Source organism: Brachycentrus maculatus, unplaced genomic scaffold (assembly GCF_059751285.1).
Source record: "Brachycentrus maculatus isolate JH-2025_06_01 unplaced genomic scaffold, ASM5975128v1 h1tg000059l, whole genome shotgun sequence".
Classification (NCBI taxonomy): domain Eukaryota; kingdom Metazoa; phylum Arthropoda; class Insecta; order Trichoptera; family Brachycentridae; genus Brachycentrus; species Brachycentrus maculatus.
In genome coordinates, this window is record NW_028280813.1 from 509081 (window position 1) to 531110 (window position 22030).

General features: G+C 34.5%; 1 protein-coding gene across 2 annotated transcripts in view; it reads right to left on the reverse strand.

Annotated features, from left to right (window-relative positions):
- Nucleotides 1-20423, reverse strand: part of neur (E3 ubiquitin-protein ligase neur) — a 38465-nt gene extending 18042 nt beyond the window's left edge. The window contains exon 1 of one of the 2 annotated variants that reach the window (XM_088256225.1): nt 20030-20423. In XM_088256225.1, coding sequence (XP_088112351.1) covers nt 20030-20111 — 82 coding nt within the window. In that variant the 5' untranslated portion in view covers nt 20112-20423. Of the gene's footprint in view, nt 1-1956; nt 2230-20029 lie in introns of those variants that run through there. The other variant, XM_088256224.1, reaches the window with a different exon arrangement.
- Nucleotides 20424-22030: the final 1607 nt, after the last annotated feature.

The window sequence follows — 22030 nt, forward strand, 5'->3', positions numbered from 1 at the left end:
GCCCTATGCACCATCGGATGCGGATAAGGGTTAGATGAGATGATGAACCACAAACTGGACTGGTGATCCGAGATCTCATATTGTAGTACAGTGGGTGGCGCAAAATAAATCACCCTATCGGAAGATGTTATAATTTTCGCAAATGGCGTCGTACGTCAATCGTGTTTGGCGTTTTGTGAACTAGACAGCTGCAGTATACAAACTTTATACAGTAATCGGGCATAAACCGCTCACTCCTTTCAAGAACGTCATATATAAAAAATCGTACATTTCGCATTCGTACAATCGTAATTTCCGAAATGCCCAGAAAATGTACTATATCCCAGCGAAAGCGGCATATTTTTAACTTAATATTTACCCGCTACAGGGCATAAAATGTTTTTTTTGCATTTTGAAGGAAAGGTATTGTTTAATATTTTTTTTAAATATACTAAATATTTTTCAAATGGAGAAAAAAACATTCAGGTTTTACCTAAAAAGATCTGTTGCACAGTAAAAAGTTCAATAAGTGGCTTGATATTTATTTTTAATACTTTGCCAATTTTGTTTACGACGGTTTACGATTTTCAACGTCAGGAGAATGAAAAAAAAATTCCTAAGAAAGTCTGCAGTCGGATCTATGACAAAATTATAAAATTTAATTTTCTTTTATTTTAATTTATTGTTTTCGTAAGGGATGAGGGTTGATTTCTTGACGGGGTAGCTTGAGGCATATGGAGGGGCAGATGTGTGACAGTGGAGAGTCTATGTGGCAAGAGATAATAGCTCTGCAGTACATCTGTCGCAGGTAGGTCTTGCCCATACGTGGGGAAAACACACCTTTACTCCCGGCAGATGTACGGTGAACGAATGCTCGCTTAATTATTTCCCAAAAACACCTTTAAATTCACCAAAAATTTGGGAATATTATTGTGTTTTTATGTGTTTTAAACTATGCTTTAAAATTTTTCTATGTAAATTAGAGTACTTTATTATTGTTTTTTCTAGGTTTTATAGCTATCGTGGAAAAAGTGGACGAATGCTAGCTTAATTATTTCCCAAAAACACCTTTAAATTCACCAAAAATTTGGGAATATTATTGTGTTTTTATATGTATTTTAAACTATGCTTTAAAATGGTGTGTTTTCTATGTAAATTAGAGTACTTTATTATTGTTTTTTCTTGGTTTTATAGCTATCGTAGAAAAAGTGGACGAATGCTAGCTTAATTATTTCCCAAAAACACCTTTAAATTCACCAAAAATTTGGGAATATTATTGTGTTTTTATATGTGTTTTAAACTATGCCTTTTTGCTTTAAAATTGTGTTTTCCATATAAATTAGTGCGCTTTATTATTTGTTTTTCTATTGTAGAAACAGCGGACTAATTCTCGCTTAATTATTTCCCAAAAACACCTTGAGATTAACCAAAAACGAGAGAGTATTATTGTGTTTTATACATCGCTCGCTCCTTTCAACAACGTCATATATCAAAAATCGACAATTTTCAGTTGTGCATGTTTTCGGAATGCCCAGAAAATGTACCATATCCCAGCGAAAGCGGCATATTTTTTACTTTAATATTTACCCGCTACAGAGCAGAAAGTGTTGTTTTTGCATTTTGAAGAAAAGGTAATGTTTAATTATTTTTTTTTAAATACTAAATATTTTTCAAATGGAGAAAAAACATTCAGGTTTTACCTAAAAAGATCTGTTGCACAGTAAAAAGTTCAATAAGTGGCTTGACATTTATTTTTAATACATTGTATTATATTTTTAAACTTTAAAAACGATCTCCTGAAAAATCATATTTTTTGATATATGACGTTGCTGAAAGGAGTAAGCGATATAGTAAAAATTATAATAATTTTTGATAATTTATATAGCGCCATTTATATATATGTACACATGTATATTGTTACAGGAGCTTTCGAAGAAAGCAGTAAAAAAAGTACGTCACAATCAAAACATGGCATACCGATTCCCATTTTCTTCTTGATCTTCTTCAGCATCTTCATCTTGGAGGGCTTGTGGGGCGCCAGCTGGGCCCTGGGGCAACCGGCGCACCTGCAGGGCGGAGCCCCCGGCAGTCCCACACAGCCGGACATTCCCATTTGGTAAGAGGAACGCGAAAAAACACAGCCCTACGCTGAACGCATGTCGAAAAGGGCGCTCGAAGGTTTTCAAAACTCGAAAAAAGAAGCTGGGAGGTTTTTAAAAGTCGAAAATGGACGCTCGGATGGCGCCTTTTACAAATCCGTTTTCAAAATTGCTACTGGAAAAGCTCAAGGTTTTATAGACGAAGAATTAAAAAGTTACGCATACAAAAATATTTTGAAAAATATGTTTTTTCATCGCTTTTATTTTTGAAAACTTGGCGTACGAACGTTCACTTTCGAGTCGTATTGTCAAACAGCACTCATGGGATGTATTTAAAAATATATAAACGGGAAAACGAAACACGTGTTTAGAATATCGACACCACAGCTGTCTGCCGAACAATCAGACTCGATCGAATGGCTTCCTGCCCGCAGTCGGAAGCGGGGAGCCCTCACAAAGGAACTTCCGGCAATTATTGTCACAATGGGCCAGCAGTACGTATGTATACCCACACGGAGACGACACTAGTTCAGAAATCACAAAGCCCAACTAAGAAATCACTCAAACGCCGAGTTTCGGCAGACTTTGGTCGAGTTTCGTAGACAGGAGCGCAGAGATGAGACGCGGACGACGGGCGTAATTCGTTTGGTTTCGGAACTTGATGTGCGGTACTTTGGTGACGTCACGCGCGCGTGCGGGCTCTCTGAGCGATGCCTGACGACTGATTGCGTGCGGCTGGCTCGACGGTCGGTAGCTGATGTTTTTCGGGCGCGGAGGGGTACTGGGAGGTACCCAGGTATCGTCAACCGTTGGTAGGAGAAGTATTTTACAAATAATTAAATTTTATAAATGTTGTAACTTTATACATTGAAGTAGCATTAACCGCTTCATACTTTTGAACGCGTCACGATCGCGCGCTAATTGCGTCCCAATTTCGATTTTTAATGACTTTTTCGACGATGAATTAATACAAAACATTATAGACGTAATTTTAAATTTAACATGTTTAAATTGTTCTATTTTATAGTTTATATTTGAAGCACTAACTTTGTGATTTTCCATTTTATAATTAAATTGTAACCTTGTTTTAAAATCGCTATAAATATTTTATTATAACTTAATTATAATGTCTACCGGTTTCGAAGCTAACCGTTTCTTTATCAACATTGTATTAATCAGTCTTGATAAAGAAGCGGTTAGCTTCGAAACGGTAGACAGTATAATTAAGTTAGAATAGAATATTTATAGTGATTTTAAAACAAAGTTGCATTTTAATTATAAAATGAAAAATCACAAAGTCAGTGCTTCAAATATTAATTATAGGATTAGTATTTATTTAATGTTTTTATAATTTCGAATATGACAATGTGGACGATTTAGATAACATTTTTGACTATTTTTTGCGTAGTGCCCTGTGGCATATGACCAGTGATATGTAAATTTTATTTTTAACTTTTTTAAAGAAAATTCATTTTATTTATTCATGAACATAGTTTTCCATAGGAAGTGACAAGTCTCTTCGTAAACCCCGTGGTCAGAAAACTTAGTCGCACACATTATTTTATTATATTTTTATTCTCAACTAACGGTTACATGTATTTTGAATAAAATAAATATGAAAATAATTTATAATACTAGACTCATAACGAAATGTGTTTTCATTTTAAAGTAACTAATATACGTATATATTTAAATATATATATATATATATATATATATATATATATATATATATATATATATATATATATATATATATATATATATATATATATATATATATAGCCCACTCCTTTCAGTTGTGCATGTTTCGGAATGCCCAGAAAATGTACTACATCCCAACAAAAGCGGCATATTTTAAACTTAATATTTACCCGCTACAGGGCAGAAAGTGTTGTTTTTGTATTTTGAAGAAAAGGTATTGTTTTATTATTTTTTTAATGTACTAAATATTTTTCAAATGGAGAAAAAACCTTCAGGTTTTACCTAAAAAGATCTGCTGCACAGTAAAAAGTTCAATAAGTGGCTTGACATTCATTTTTAATACATTTCATTGTATTTTTAAACTTTAAATACGATCTCCTGAAAAATGAAGTTTTTTGATATTTGACGTTGTTGAAAGGAGTGAGCGATGTCAAAATAAAACGCCGGCACAGCGACCAATGTTTGATACCCCTGAACGATTGGCGGCTGCATTCACAACAGCTAGCGACGATATCCAGGAGCGATAACAATACAGCGTGTAGGTAAGCAAAGACAAATTTTATTTATGTATTTAAACTTGTACAGAAAATAAATAATTACATTAGCGGGCTTATTGCTAAAACGCAATATCTTCCGACCAACCAAAAACAGACTAGTGATATTGGTCAAAACGTTTGATACCATATATATAGCTAACTCCTTTCAAGAACGTCATATTTCAAAAAACTTGATTTTTCAGGAGAACGTTTTTAAAATTTAAAAATAGAATACAATTTATTGAAAATAAATATCAAGCCACTTATTGAACTTTTTACTGTGCAACAGATCTTTTGAGGTGAAACCTGAAGGTTTTTTCTCCATTTGAAAAATATTTAGTATATTTAGAAAAAATAATTAAATAATACCTTTTCTTCAAAATGCAAAAACAACACTTTCTGCCATGTAGCGGGAAAATATGCCGCTTTTGCTGGGATATTGTACACTTTCTAGGCATTCCGAAAGCATGCTAACATAAAACTAACTAACCATCACGCCGCTTCCCCGCAGGGGTAGGCAGAGAGATTCCAACGCCACACCACTCAGTCTTTGCAAACAGTCTTCGCCTCTTCTACATTCATGCATCTCATACATACCCGACGATTATTACGACTCCTGACCCGGCCGCTTTCAAGTATTTGACATACCTGATTGTGCCAAGTTTTCCTCGGACTTCCTTTGCTTCTTTTTCCAACTATATATACTTAGAAGAAAGGCTGATCACCTTTCCTTCATGTGTAAACCATCAAGACAACACTGCGTTTGTATGATGCAGTGCCCTATGCACCATTGGGGTGCGGATAAGGGTTTGATATATATATATATATTTATATATATATATATATATATATATATATATATATATATATATATATATATATATATATATATATATATATATATATATATATATATATATATATATATATATATATATATATATATATATATATATATATATATATATATATATATATATATATATATATATATATATATATATATATATATATATATATATATATATATATATATATATATATATATATATATATATATATATATATATATATATATATATATATATATATATATATATATATATATATATATATATATATATATATATATATATATATATATATATATATATATATATATATATATATATATATATATATATATATATATATATATATATATATATATATATATATATATATATATATATATATATATATATCTCGAGCAGCTGATAGCCGAAGACACTGCATGCGTTCATACAGAAAAAACCCATTATAGAGTGTATGCACAACACAAGGTGGCTCCCAGCTGGCCGTCAGCTGTTCGCGCCGAGACAGTCCATTCGCGGGCTGCCGGGATAATGGGTCGATTCCTACGAGTACGGAGTGAGAACAACGAGTGGTTTTTCAAACCATAGCTTGAATATTAAAAAAAATATTATGTGTGTAAATATTTTAAAGAAAAACGTGAAATTTTGAGGAAAACTTATCGCTAACTCCTTTCAACAACGTCATATATCAAAAACTTGATTTTTCAGGAGATCGTTTTTAAAGTTTAATAACTAACTAACTAACTAACTAACCATCACGCCGCTTCCCCGCAGGGGTAGGCAGAGAGAACAGAGCGCCACACCACTCTGTCCTTGCAAACATTCTTCGCCTCATGCATCTCCTCATACATACCCGTCGATTGTTACGACTCCTAACCTGACCACTTTCAAGTATTTGGCATACCTGATCGTGCCATGTTTTTCTCGGTCTTTCTCTGCTTCTTTTCCCGCTAACATTCGCCTCATAAATTTGTTTTACCGTTCTTTCCTCACTCATTTGTTCTACATGTCCAAACCATCTCAACACACTTTTCTTAATTTTATCGATTATGCTTACCTCAGCTTTGCATTCCTTCCTTATTTCACTATTCGTACATCTATCATACATCATTTTGTCGCACATTCTTCTGAGAGATCGCATTTCGACTGCATTCAGTCTACTTTCATCTTTCTTAATAAGTTTAATAATATAATAAATTGTATTAAAAATAAATATCAAGCCACTTATTGAACTTTTTACTGTGCAACAGGTCTTTTTAGGTAAAACCAGAATGTTTTTCCCCCTTTTTAAAATTGTTTAGTATGTTTAAAAAAATCGTTTAACAATACCTTTTATTCCAAATGTAAAACCATTTCAAAAACGTCATATACATAAAATATTCATTTTTTAAAGTTTAAAAATATGCTTCAACATATTAAAAATAAATATCAAGCCACTTATTGAACTCTTTACTGTGCAACAGAACTTTTTATTTTTGAGAAAATAACACTTTCTGCCCTGTAGCGGGTAAATATTAAGTTAAAAATATGCCGCTTTTGCTGGGATATAGTACATTTTCTGGGCATTCCGAAAACATTTTCCAAAAAATGAAAAAAACACCAGGTAACATTTATATTTAAAAGACTTGTCGATCTTAAGATAAAATATTATGAAATAAAGAATTTTAACATTTTTTAAGATTTTTTTCAGTATTTAAAAAAATACACGAGACACGAACCGATAATGACGTCATCTTAATTTTTGACCTCCCCGCTCTCTGATTGGCCGATATGGGTCAGAAAGGCAAGTTCCATGAATAAAGCGGAATTTGAAATACAACGCTGTTTTAAAGTATTTTTTAGCAGGGTTTTCAAGTATATAAATATTTTAAACAATAAAACCCACAATTGGTATTCCGATAGAATATTTATTTTAAAATCTTATAAAATTGGATCTGGCGGATTTTGAAAGTAGGCGACACAATTGTTTATTGATTTTTCGTTAAATCATAATTATATAAATTATTTTGTATTTCATTTTAAAGTCATCATAAAAAAAAAATATCAAACTATGAAAGGCCTTCCTTGACACAACACAAACTTCTTCAAACCCTTATCCGCACCCCAATGGTGCATAGGGCACTGCATCATATAATAATAATAAATAATAATAAAACCCTTATCCGCACCCCAATGGTGCATAGGGCACTGCGTCATATAAACGCAGTGTTAACTTGATCGTTAGCCCATGAAGGAAAGGTGATCAGCCCTCCGCTTCAGGTACCCGTCCAGGGTAATATTGAATAAATATTACAGTGAAAAAATCCCTATTATTTATTTGACCCCCCTGGGAATCAAACCCGGGACCTCCAGAACGGTAGCCGAGCGCGCTGACCATTACACTACGGAGGCGGACAAAATCATATAAACGCAGTGTTGTCTTGATCCGTTACGACATGAAGGAAAGGTGATCAGACCTCCGCTTCAGATACCAGTCCAGGGTAATATTGAATAAACTGAAATTAGAGTGAATTGAATTAGAGTGAAAAATTTTAATTTTTATTTATTTGATCTCTCCCCTGGGAATCGAACCCGGCACCTCCAGAACGGTAACCGAGCTGACCATTGCACTATGGAGGCGGACAGACACAAACTAACAGTGAAAAAAACGGCCGCGAGTTGACAGACAGTAAAACCATTGTTGACGAATATTTAAACTAGAAGACGCATCGTAAAAATTCTCGCAAAAATTAAAGGAAAAAAATGCCTCTTCGCATTGTACGGTGCAAGGAAAACCCAAGGCATAGTGTCCTGATCCCTAGAAGCTTATTGTGCAAGTGTTCTAGTACCTGCGCGGATAGGTGGGTAGGAAAAAAATAAACGCATTCGGAATTTTTCAACGAGAAATCATAATACATATCCGTTCAACAACGTCATATATCAAAAATCGGTTGTGCATGTTTTCGGAATGTCCAGAAAATGTACTATATCCCAGCAAAAGCGGCATATTTTTAACTTAATATTTACCCGCTACAGGGCAGAAAGTGTTGTTTTTGCATTTTGAAGAAAAGGTATTGTTTAATTATTTTTCTAAATATACTAAATATTTTTCAAATGGAGAAAAAACCTTCAGGTTTTACCTAAAAAGATCTGTTGCACAGTAAAAAGTTCAATAAGTGGCTTGATATTTATTTTTAATACATTACATTATATTTTTAAACTTTGAAAACGTTCTCCTGGAAAATCAAGTTTTTTGATTTATGACGTTCTTGAAAGGAATGAGCGATATTGCTCATTCCTTTCAACAACGTCATATATCGAAAATCGTCAATTTTTCAAATAGTTAAAGGTTAAACAAATTTATGAGGCGAATGTAGTAGCGAATGAACAAAACGGTGTATGATAGATGTGCGAATAGTGAAATAAGGAAGGAATGCAAAGCCGAGATAAGCATTATCGATAAAATTAAGAAAGGTGCGTTGAGATGGTTTGGACATGTGGAACGTATGAGCGAGGAAAGAACGGTAAAACAAATTTATGAGACGAATGTAGAGTGTAAAAAGAAGCAGAGGAAGAGCGAGGAAAACTTGGCACAATCAGGTATGTCAAATACTTGAAAGCGGCCGGGTCAGGTGTCGAAATAATCGGCGGGTATGTATGAGGAGATGTATACATATACAAGTATGTGGAAGAGGCGAAGAATGTTTGCAAAGACAGGGTGGTATGGCGTTCTATAATCTCTGGCTACCCCTGTTGAGAAGCAGCCTGGTGATTAGTTAGTTAGTTAGTTAATTATTGACGCAGTGTTATCTTGATCGTTAAGACATGAAGGAAAGGTGATCAGCCTTCCGCTTCAGGTACCGGTTCATGGTCATATTGAATAAATATTAGACTGAAAAATCACTGATATTTATTTTGACCCTCTTGGGAATCGAACACGGGACCTCCAGCATGGTAGCCTAGCGAGATGACCATCACACTACGTGTATATATATATATATATATATATATATATATATATATATATATATATATATATATATATATTAGTATGTGAGATTATAATCATATATATATATATAATTATATAAGAGTTTCTGCTTAATAAAAAAAGGCTTCTTTACATCTCACCAATAGATGTCTCTAGTGAAGTTCTAGTGATTCAAGAACAAGGTTTCTAAATTGGTTCATATTTATAGAACTTCCAAGAATTTGAGTAGTAGTGTGGTTGTCAATAATGGGTAGAATTGGTGAATGTTACACGCGTGTAAAGTGATCACTTAAACCAGCCTATGACGGTCGTCAGCCCCGTAAATACCCAGACATCCATATTCTTCTTCATCTTTGATGAGATGACAAAAAATAATATATATTGTAGTATTACTACTTCACAAACTGCACTGGTTACCCTTTCCCGAAAGGGTTGAGTATAATCTCTGCCTACTCATGTATAGATCAATACACAACATGGCTCCAGAGTACCTTAAGGAGCTGTGTATTCCAGATGAATTGGTTGATAGACGTCTCACGCTTCCATCGGCTACAACATCTGCAATGGGCAAAGTGATCTTACCAGCTCGCAACCATCGCACTAAATTAGGCGAGCGTGCCTTTGCTGTTGCGGGGACACTCTTCCACCAAGGGTTAGAAATAGTGAGAGTGAGATGGTCTTTAGAAAAAGACTAAAAACACATCGCTCACTCCTTTCAAGAACGTCATAAATCAAAATACTTGATTTTTCAGGAGGACGTTTTTAAAGTTAAAAAATATAATACAATGTATTAAAAATAAATATCAAGCCACTTATTGAACTTTTTATTGTGCAACAGATTTTTTTAGATACAACCTGAAGGTTTTTTCTCCATTTGAAAAATATTTAATATATTTCAAAAAATAATTAAACAATAACTTTTCTTCAAAATGCAAAAACAACACTTTCTGCCCTGTAGCGGGTAAATATTAAGGTAAAAACATGCCTCTTTTTCTGGGATATAGTAAATTTTATGGGCGTTCTGAAAACATGTACAACTGAAAATTGACGATTTTTGATTTATGACGTTCTTGAAAGGAGTGAGCGACATATGTTTGCTAAATCATTTCCACGTTAATATTTTCCCCAAATTCATTCACAGTGAAGCGCCCTTGAGGTATTTTTTTTATGAAAATGGCTCTATATAAGTTATCAAAATTCATTCATAATATAGCCGGTATGAAAAATAACGATATCAGGCGCCGACTATGGAGGTACCTAGCTACTATCTGTAACTGGGCGCGTTCGCAAATAATAATTGATCAACCCGAAGCAGTTATGGCACGCGCATATGTCCTTAAAAAAACGCGTTTTTTTATGACTAGCCTCCCTCTTAGACTCTCTCCGGGAAGGCATATAAGAAATCACCGAGTGGCCTCCACGGAACTTTTGCGTAATGATAATAATAATAAGTCAGGAGTCGTAATAATCGTCGGGTATGTATGAGTAGATGCATGAATGTAGAAGAGGCAAAGGATGTTTGCAAAGACAGAGTGGTGTGGCGTTCGATTCTAGAGAGGCCTACCCCTGCGGGGAAGCGGCTTGATGGTTAGTTAGTTAGTTAGTTATAATAATAATAACATAATTAATGTCATATTCTCGATATTATTAATATTTTTTGTCCGCCTCCGTAGTGTAATGGTCAGCACGGTCGGTTACCATTCTGGAGGTCCGGGGTTCGATTCCCAGGGGGGGGGGTCAAATAAATATAAGTGATTTTTTCACTGTAATATTTATTGAATATTACCCTGGACTGGTACCTGAAGCGGAGGGCTCATCACCTTTCCTTCATGTGTAAACGATCAAGATGACACTGCGTTTATATGAAGCAGTGCCCTATGCACCATTGGGGTGCGGATAAGGGTTTTCTTATATTATAATTATTTTTCACATTTACCTTCCCTGTCCTTACTATCCTACCTGCAGACAAGCCTCTAAAATAGAAGCTTTGCGGGTTATACCTTTTTTTTAAATATATAGACAGTATTTTTTGTTCGTTATATCTGAAGTTTGTTAGATAGAAGTCCGTTATATCAAGGTTTTACAGCAATATGAACGGTAGAAACGCGTAAAGATGTGTTCAAAATAGTGTCCAATGTCTTAAGTAAACACCTCAAATACAAACATAAAATGCAATGAATCATATCGCGCACTCCTTTCAAGAACGTCATAAATCAAAAATCGTCAATTTTCAGTTGTGCATGTTTTCGGAATGCCCAGAAAATGTACTATATCCCAGCAAAAGAGGCATATTTTTAACTTAATATTTACCCGCTACAGGGCAGAAAGTGTTGTTTTTGCATTTTGAACAAAAGGTATTGTTTAATTATTTTTTTTAAATATTATTTAAATGGAGAAAAAACCTTAATACATTGTATTATATTTTTAAAATTTAAAAACGTTCTTCTGAAAAATCAAGTTTTTTTATTTATGACGTTCTTGAAAGGAGTGAGCGATATATTAAATTTTTATTAAATATTAAATAAAAACTATTTTTAACACTGCCGACAAGTCCCACGTTCGACAACTCAAGAAAGATTAACAAAATTTTTCTTTCTTCGGCTCTAAAAACCGAGAAAGCGTCTCCAGAAACGCCGAAAAATAATCGCAAAAGTAATCCCCCCCCGGTTATGAGATAATGCGTCTGCGCACTCGCAGGACCAACTGCCGCGCACCTGGCGCGCGCGCAGCACGCGCGCCCGGCCAATCGGCGGCGGCCGGCGTGCGAGCGGGACGGCAGCACGGGCCGAGCGGTCGAGGGAGTCAATTCCAAACCGGGGCAAGATGATAAACACCCCCTAACCCCCTAACCATTATTAATAACACCACGAAAGCAAGGCGATCAGCCCTGCGCTTCAGGCGCCAGCAAAGGGAGACATTTAATACATACATATTGCGAGTATAAATAAAAAACTGCACATATTTATTTCGACCCCCCACCTAGGAATCGAACCCGGGACCTCCTTTACGTTAGCCAAACGCGCTTACCACTACACTACGGAGTCGGACCGATTTTCAACTATAGCCGGTTTTGAGTTGAGCCTTACAAAATGCGAGAAAGGGAGCACTATCTCGATCGCAAAGGGTTGTCGGAAAGAGACGCAGCTATGTGGGAAGCGTCCCGTCTCGCTCGCACTTATGGTAACGGTATTATTAACAATTTTTTGCATATCATATTAATTTTAAAGGTTTTTAAATGCAGGTGTGTATTTTTAATTTCGTAAAACTTCAAAAGATGTCACGTTGGCCAATATTCCAATTGCCAAAACTCCTGATGGACCATTTTCAGACGGGAGGAATATCTAATTTAACATACTCAATCTATAATGGATTGTATAAGACTCGTCAAGTGTTTATAACAGGCGATATTATCAATACTTTCATTCATCATTTTCTTTTGCAAAATTCGCTTTCGTAAAAACGTTATTTTCGTAAGTTGGTAACGAATGACGTCGCAGAAATGAATCCACACATAGACTCGTGAAGTGTTTATAACAGCCGATATTATCAATACTTTCATTCATCATTTTCTTTTGCAAAATTCGCCTTCGTAAAAACGTTATTTTCGTAAGTTGGTAACGAATGACGTCGCAGAAATGAATCCACACATAGACTCGTGAAGTGTTTATAACAGCCGATATTATCAATACTTTCATTCACATCATTTTCTTTTGCAAAATTCGCCTTCGTAAAAACGTTATTTTCGTAAGTTGGTAACGAATGACGTCGCAGGAATGAATCCACACTACTACTGTTGCAGCTCTTTAAAGCATATACGTAAAGGGATACGCGCCATAACTCACCCGATGACGTAAAATTTGATGACGTCCGATTTTCGTTTTATTAAAATATGTAAAGTTTAAACCTTCATATCTCCCTTAGTTCCCTACAGATGTCAATAAGAATGCTACCGATAGTCTTGTGATTTTTCATAATAATTTATTAGCCAATAATCACACACCTCATGGTAATTCTCACATTCTCATGAATGATCATATATTATCTTTTTTTTGACATCTCATCAAAGATGAAGAAGAATATGGAAGCCTGGGCATTTACGGGGCTGACGACCGTCATATGCTGGTTTAAGAGATCACTTTATACACGTGTAACATTCACCAATTCTACCCATTATTGACAACCACACTACTCAAATTCTTGGAAGTTCTAAACATATATCGCACACTCCTTTCAAGAACGTCATAAATAAAATAAAAACTTGATTTTTCAGGAGAACGTTTTTAAAGATTAAAAATATAATAAAATGCATTAAAAATAAATATCAAGCCACTTATTGAACTTTTTACTGTGCAACAGATCTTTTTAGGTAAAACCTGAAGGTTTTTTCTCCATTTTAAAAATATTTAGTATATTTAAAAAAATAATTAAACAATACCTTTTCTTCAAAATGCAAAAACAACACTTTCTGCCCTGTAGCGGGTAAATATCAAGTTAAAAATATGTCGCTTTTGCTGGGATATAGTACATTTTCTGGGCATTCCGAATACACGCACAACTGAAGATTGACATTTTTTTATATGTGACGTTATTGAAAGGAGTGAGCGATGTACGTCTCTGTACTGTACGTATGTACATTAGCTGGCAGGATGTCGGCGCAAGGTGCAGGACGCGCCCGGGAAGGTGTGGGCGTAGGGCAATCATTGCAGCATCCACTTATCTTGCCGACTTCCTTATTAAGATCATTTGGCTTGCCGACTTTGCACGCGACATACTTGTGATTAAATTAACGCAACGCTTGATAGGCTTGACAGGCGTCAAGACAAACATTAAAGTTTGAAATAGAATATCTATGCGAAATAATGTGGATATAGACCCGTGCTAGCTGTACTCAGTGTGGATATTGATAGATCCGTGCTAGCTGCACTTAAGTGCGAACATATCTTAGTCGTACAGGAGAAAGTGACCAACTACCAAAACCTAAAATGTCCAGGAGGGCCATTTAAGTCACTTTTGCTTGGCAACAAAATAGTTATCGATGCAGTTAGTCATTTTTACCAAGTCAATATATTATACTTACAAGTTTAAAATCCTTTGGGATGTTTTTCAGGGCAATATTAAGCTAGTAAGATAGAATAGTCAATAAACACGTTTTTGTAAAAAAAATGCACTTGGTCACTTTCACCTGTATGACTACGATATGTTGATAGACCCGTGCTAGCTGCACTCAGTGTGGACATACATAGATAGTGGCTATAGACACGCGCTAGCTACACTCAGTTTAGCTATAGACCCATGCTAGCTGCACTTTTTGTGGCTAAAGACCCATGCTAGCTGCACTTTTTGTGACTAAAGACCCATGCTAGCTGCGCTTTTTTTGTGGCTAAAGACCCATGCTAGCTGCATTTTTTGTGGCCTTTTTAACCCGCCTTCGTAGGTGTAATGGTCAGCACGCTCGGCTACCGTTCTGGAGGTCCCGGGTTCGATTCCCAAGGGGGGTAAAATAAATATAAGTGATTTTTTCACTGTTATATTTATTCAATATTACCCTGGATTGGTACCTGAAGCGGAGGGCTGATCACCTTTCCTTCATGTGTAAACGATCAAGATAACACTGCGTTAATATGACACAGTGCCCTATGCACCATTGGGGTGCGGATAAGGGCTTTATTATTTATTATTAATCATTTAATATCATAAAAATGAAAAATGTTCCGGTTTCAGAGTGAATTTGGACGAATTGTAATAGAACCGTAGCCGTATTGTATTACACGCCGAAAAATGGCAATTACACCATTCATTCCACCGCCCGGTCGACTGTCAATATTATGTGAGAACCCTGGCCACACCGGCGGGTGGGAGCGTCCGACACGAACTGTGAGGTAGTTCAAAGTCAACCAAGTCGTTTGATCACTTTAAAATTTTCAATATATTTTTTTATCATGCCTCCACTTTGCTCGCTCCTTTCAAAAACGTCATATCGCTCACAGGAGTGAAAGGATTCAAGAACGTCATAAATAAAAAAAAAAGATTTTTCAGCAGAACGTTTTGAAAGTTTAAACATATAATACAATGTATTAAAAATAAATATCAAGCCACTATTGAACTTTTTACTGTACAACAGATCTTTTTAGGTAAAACCTGAAGGTTTTTTCACCATTTGAAAAATATTTACTTTATTTAAAAATATAATTAAACAGTACCTTTTCTTCAAAATGCAAAAACAACACTTTCTGTCCTGTAGCGGGTATATATTAAGTTAAAAAAATATATGCCTCTTTTGCCGGGATATAGTACATTTTCTGGGCATTCCGAAAACATGCACAACTGGAAATTGTCGATTTTTTATATATCGCTCACTCCTTTCAATAACGTCAATTTTCAGTTGTGCATGTTTTCGGAATGCCCAGAAAATGTAATAATGGTTCAACAAATTTATGAGGAGAACGTAGTTGGAAAAAGAAGCAGAGGAAGACCGAAGAAAACTTGGCTCAATCAGGTATGTCAAATACTTGAAAGCGGCCGGGTCAGGAGTCGTAATAATCGTCGGGAATGTATGATTAGATGCAAGAATGTTTGCAAAGACAGAGTGGTGTGGCGTTCGATTCTCTCTGCCTACCCCTGCGGGGAAGCGGCGTGATGGTAAGTTAGTTAGTTTAATTGTTTTTTACATGTCAACATAGATGAAGAAGAATATGAAAGTCTAGGTATTTACAGAGATACATAGGCTGGTTTAGGTGTTTAATCACTTTACACACGCGTAACATTCACCAATTCCACGCATTATTGACAACCACACTAATCATATTCTTGAAACCTATTATTTGGACAGATTCAAAATATAATTGAGTAAAAGCACATTGAAAATATTGTGTTTTTTTTTAATTATGTATAATCTGAACCACCTCTCCGTGTCGTAATGATCATAACAGTAAACCTTTTGCACTATCATTTCCCACGGCCTCGTTCGAGCATCTTCGGCCATTTCCGGACAACTTCGGCACTCGGCCGTCCTCCGTCTACCGTCCTCGATCACTCGGATATCAATAATCCGGAATGAAAAAAAGGATAATAAATACGAAATACGAAAACAGATATCGCTCACTCCTTTCAAGAACGTCATAAATCAAAAAACTTGATTTTTCATGAGAACGTATTTAAAGTTTAAAAATATAATAAGTACAATGTATTAAAAATAAATATCAAGCCACTTATTGAACTTTTTACTGTGCAACAGATCTTTTTAGGTAAAACCTGAATGTTTTTTCTCCATTTGAAATATATTTAGTATATTTAAAAAAATAATTAAACAATACCTTTTCTTCAAAATGTAAAAACAACACTTTCTGCCCTGTAGCGGGTAAATATTAAGTTAAAAATATGCCGCTTTTGCTGGGATATAGTACATTTTCTGGGCATTCCGAAACATGCACAACTGAAAATTGTCGATTTTTTATTTATGACGTTCTTGAAAGGAGTGAGCGATATGTAATACGGAATTCAAAAAACAGATGATTATGATTGAAAAAATAACTGCAGTCAAGACGCGTAAATGGATATCAGCGGAAGCTAAACTGGCAGTGCACAACGGAGTCCTGGTTCCAACTCTAATGTATGGAAGTGAAACATGGAGTTGGCAAAAGAAGGATGAAAGTAGACTGAATGCAGTCGAAATGCGATCTCTCAGAAGAATGTGCGACAAAACGATGTATGATAGATGTGCGAATAGTGAAATAAGGAAGGAATGCAAAGCTGAGACAAGCATTATCGATAAAATTAAGAAAGGTGTGTTGAGATGGTTTGGACATGTGGAACGAATGAGTGAGGAAAGAACGGTAAAACAAATTTATGAGGCGAATGTTATTGGGAAAAGAAGCAGAGGAAGACCGAGAAAAACATGGCGCGATCAGGTATGCCAAATACTTGAAAGTGGCCAGGTTAGGAGTCGTAACAATCGGCGGGTATGTATGAGGAGATGCATGAACGTGGAAGAGGCGAAGAATGTTTGCAAGGACAGAGTGGTGTGGCGCTCTATTCTCTCTGCCTACCCCTGCGGCGAACCGGCGTGATGGTTAGTCAGTTAGTTGGTTAGTTATAATTCCGAATGAAAAAAAATATTTTAAGATGAAATAATGCGAAAAATAGATAGTTTGAAAAATTTAATAAAATAATTTAGAAATAAAATAATATTTAAAAAGCATATTCAGCAGTTACATTTTTTGTAAATGTAAGTTATTACTGCCATCCATCGGAATTTGGCGAAAGCGCGAGAGTCTGAACGGGTTCGAGTATCGGCTAAAAAATGGTTTGGATCTTTGCCTGAATTTATAGATTATTTTCTCATGAGTACTAATGTGTCTAGAAAATTAGGTGATGGACTTACAGCCTTGTATTTATTTAGATTGGCAGTGACAGGTATATTGAAAGCTTTTAAATGTAAATTCACAGTAAAATCGGGATACAATTTTATGTTGTTTCACATTTTCAATCAATTTCGCAACTTAGTTAAAAAAAAATAGTTGCTTAGCAAGAGCAGATCTGTCAGGAAGCCTAGATGCTTCTGTATCAGGTCTGGGCATGCGGTGGGACAGCTTTCAATATAGTACTAATGTGTAAAGGCAACTAGCCGTAATTCGAGCGGCGGCTGTTTGGCGTAACACGGCTCAAAGCATTCTTATACCTGGCCTCTATCATATACAATCACAGATTCTGCTCCATCTCTTTCCTTTACCGAGATATTCATTATCCAAATAGCCGCAAAATTGTATTAATTTGATACATGTGTTGGCGAAAAGCATCATTTTAAGTTAGCTGTGAACTCGTATATCTGAAAACAACTGTTTTTAACTTATGGCTATTTGCCTTTGCACATTAGAGAATGGAAATTAATAAAAAAAAATAGAATATTCTCATAAATATGTATGTATTTATGAATATCGCTCACTCCTTTCAAGAACGTCATAAATCAAAATATTTGATTTTTCAGGAGAACATTTTTAAATATAAGTTTAAAAATATAATACAGTGTATTAAAAATAAATATCAAGCCACTTACTGAACTTTTTACAGTGCAACAGATCTTTTTTGGTAAAACCTGAAGGTTTTTTTCTCCATTTGAAAAATATTTAGTATATTTAAAAAAATAATTAAACAATACCTTTTCTTCAAAATGCAAAAACAACACTTTCTGCCCTGTAGCGGGTAAATATTAAGTTAAAAATATGCCGCTTTTGCTGGGATATAGTACATTTTCTGGGCATTCCGAAAACATGCACAACTGAAAATTGACGATTTTTGATTTATGACGTTCTTAACGAAAGAAACTTAAACTTATGACGAAAGGAGTGAGCGATATGTAAATAGCTCGAAAATGTTCAGTTATTACCATCGTAGTACAGTAAAGATGATCTTTCCTCAAGGGATGACTTACACAAGCTAGTGCGAGAACAGGTATGCAACCTCAAGTGCCCTAACATTGCTGCTATTAACCTTTATAATATATTATTTATTGATTCGGCATTAATTTTGTGGAATGACATGATTATTTTACTAAAATTAAACACTTGAATGTACCACTTTACAACATTTTGAGTGTGTCCAAACACTTGTTCACAAAATCGGGATTATCTCCAATTACAGGAGTTATTTTCATATTATTTTTGACATCTCATCAAAGATGAAGAAGAATATGGAAGCCTAATATGAGATGTCAAAAATAATATGAAAGTAACTCCTGTAATTGGAGATAATCCAGATTTTGTGAACAAGTATTTGGACACACTCAAAATGTTGTAAATAAATTATCTGGTCAAATTATAAGCTTAAATAATAAAAATGAAAATGGTATTTTCTGGCGTTTCTCATGTGTGTGATTATAATCCAGGATTCGGACCTCACATACTAATATAAGAGTTTCTGCTTAATAAAAAGCTTCTTTACATCTCACCAATAGATGTCTCTAGTGAAGTTCTAGTGATTCAAGAACAAGGTTTCTAAATTGGTTCATATATATAGAACTTCCAAGAATTTGGGTTGTGTGGTTGTCAATAATGGGTAGAATTGGTGAATGTTACACGTGTGTAAAGTGATCACCCAAACCAGCCGATGACGGTCGTCAGCCCTGTAAATGCCCAGGCTTCCATATTCTTCTTCATCTTTGATGATATGTCAAAAATAATATACCACTTTAATGAGTTTTATTTATATATATTTTAGTTGTTATTGGATTTTCAAGAAAAGGTATTGTTTAATTATTTTTTTAAATACGCTAAATGTTTTTCAAATGGAGAAAAAGCATTCAGGTTTTACCTAAAAAGATCACAGTAAAAAGTTCAATAAGTGGCTTGATATTTATTTCTGATACATTGTATTATATTTTTATAATGTAACTTTAAAAACGTTCTCCTGAAAAATCAAGTTTTTTGATTTTTGACGTTCTTGAAAGGAGTGAGCGACATAAGTACGTGAAATAGTGACTTACTGGGTCTTTTAACATTTTTATGTAACATAGCAATAATATAAAAAAATAACGCAAAAATCAGCTAAATTCAAACGTCATCAATTAAAAATATATAAATGAATATAATACAATCCACTTCTTTGTGGATTTAATATATATGTACGTGAAATAGTGACTATCTCGGGGTCTTTTTACATTGTTTTGTAACATAGAATAACGACCTTAAAATCAGCTAAATTTAAACGTATCAATTCAAATACATAATTTGATAAGATAATTTTTTGACATTTTTTTGTATCATACAAATAATATAAAAAATTAACTAAAAATCAGCTAAATTCAAACGTAATCAATTAAAATATATATTAATTAATATAATATAATCGAATTAATTGTGGATTTAATATTTAAGTACGTGAAATGGTACTTACTCGGAGTACTGCTGCTCTGCCCCATTTGTGACGGCTCAAGGAATGATGACCAAAAACCAGAAAAAACTCCTTGGAATAACATAAAAAAAACTAATACGTCTCCTTCAATCACATCACTAAGTAAAAACACACATTTTGCGACCAAATCACGGTCCCCGACGATAAGAGATACCCGCAAATCCCTCGAAGTCGGCAATCGCGTCGGAACTTGTCAAAAAATTAAAATCAAACGTGCGATGGAAGGAGATTGATAGCGGCGAGTGGTGCAGTCCTCGTCGGATTGAAATCGCGTCAGTATTTTATAAAAATTGTCAATATTTCGATATACTTAGTTATTTTTCTCCACATCTCGACAGACCGTGAGAACATCCCGGTACGCCCTGCGAATAATGTCTCATGTCGAAAATCGAATAATGTCCGTAAACCATTTAAAAGCTACTTGGAATAATTAAAAAATGACGTTCTACAACATTTTAAATAGTAATTTATCACACACACACATAGATGTTCACATAAATAAACGTTTATACAACAATATTTTTAACATATATTTATGTATGTGTGTGTGAGTGTGTGCGTGTGTGTGTTTACATAAGAGTGTTTATATTATTGTTTGACATATCATCAAAGATGAAGAAGAATATGTAAGTCTGGCTGGTTTGTGTGATCGCTTTACACACGTGTAACATTCACCAATTCCAACCATTATTGAAAACCGCTCTACTTAAATTCTTGGAAGGTCTATATACATGAACCAATTATGAAACATCGTCCTTGAATCACTAGAACTGCACTAGAGATATCTATTGGTGAGATGTCAAAAAATTATATAACGAAAAATAACTCCTATAATTGGAGATAATCTCGATTTGTAAACAAGTATTTGGACACTCAAAATGTTTCAAGAAGAGTGTACACACAAGAAAATCTTCAGACAAACTCAAAATATTGGGGTTATATGATTATCAACCCAATCAGAAGTCGAACTTGCGGCCTCTTACAGGACAGCCTAAAACGCTAACCACTAAATCGCGGCGAGTATTTAAAGATATTATTAAATAACTTGTATGTAAAAATTGTATGTAAAATTTGAAAAGCGCTTCCTCAGACGAATGTGTTGAAAATCATTGTATGGCAGAATTAAAAATGAAGATATAAGATAACAATGTAAGACTGAACAAGGGATTGTTGAAAAAGGATAAGAAGAGTTCTGTAAGGTGGTATGGACATGTGGAGCGAGAGAGAATAAGAAAATATATATGGGGAATGTGAGTGGGAGAACGAGGACGGCCGGAAAAGACTTGGCACGATCAGATCAATCAGAGCCTTAAATCTGGTGGTGTCAAAGTTGTGCGTAATCGGAGGGCATGTTTATAAAAATGTTTGTTATTTTATGTGGATAAATAAGATATAATATCACTCTTTATTGCAATGAATTTATTCGAATATTGCGAGTCACCAATATTTTCATTTTGATGACCAAGGACCTTTTGCTGAAAAATATATATTTTTAGTGTTTTGTAGTTTCGACAATATTTGTAGACCACGTCGAATTAGCAACACGAAGTTTGCGACGGACCGCGCCTGCTGACAAATGTCAAAGTGTATATTTATGGCGACGCGTGAAAATATATATAGCTAGCTATTTGAAAGCACGTAAGGAATTTACTTACTTTTTTATTACCGGGGTTAGAAGTTAATATTTCAATATGTTTATTTCTTCTTTTATTTCTATCCTACATACTCTATACACACTAACTGCTAGTTATATAATTATTTCTTGGTTTTTCTACATTATTTTTTGACATCTCTTCAAAGATGAGATGTAAAAAAATATTATGAAAAATAACTCCCATAATAGGAGATAATCCAGATTTGTGAACAAGTATTTGGGCACACTCAAAATGTTGTAAATTGCTTCTTTAAATAGTATCTGCCAATTCATTAAATCTTGATTGACAAATTTAGATTTTTTTTTTAGAACGGCTGAAGCCTTTAAAG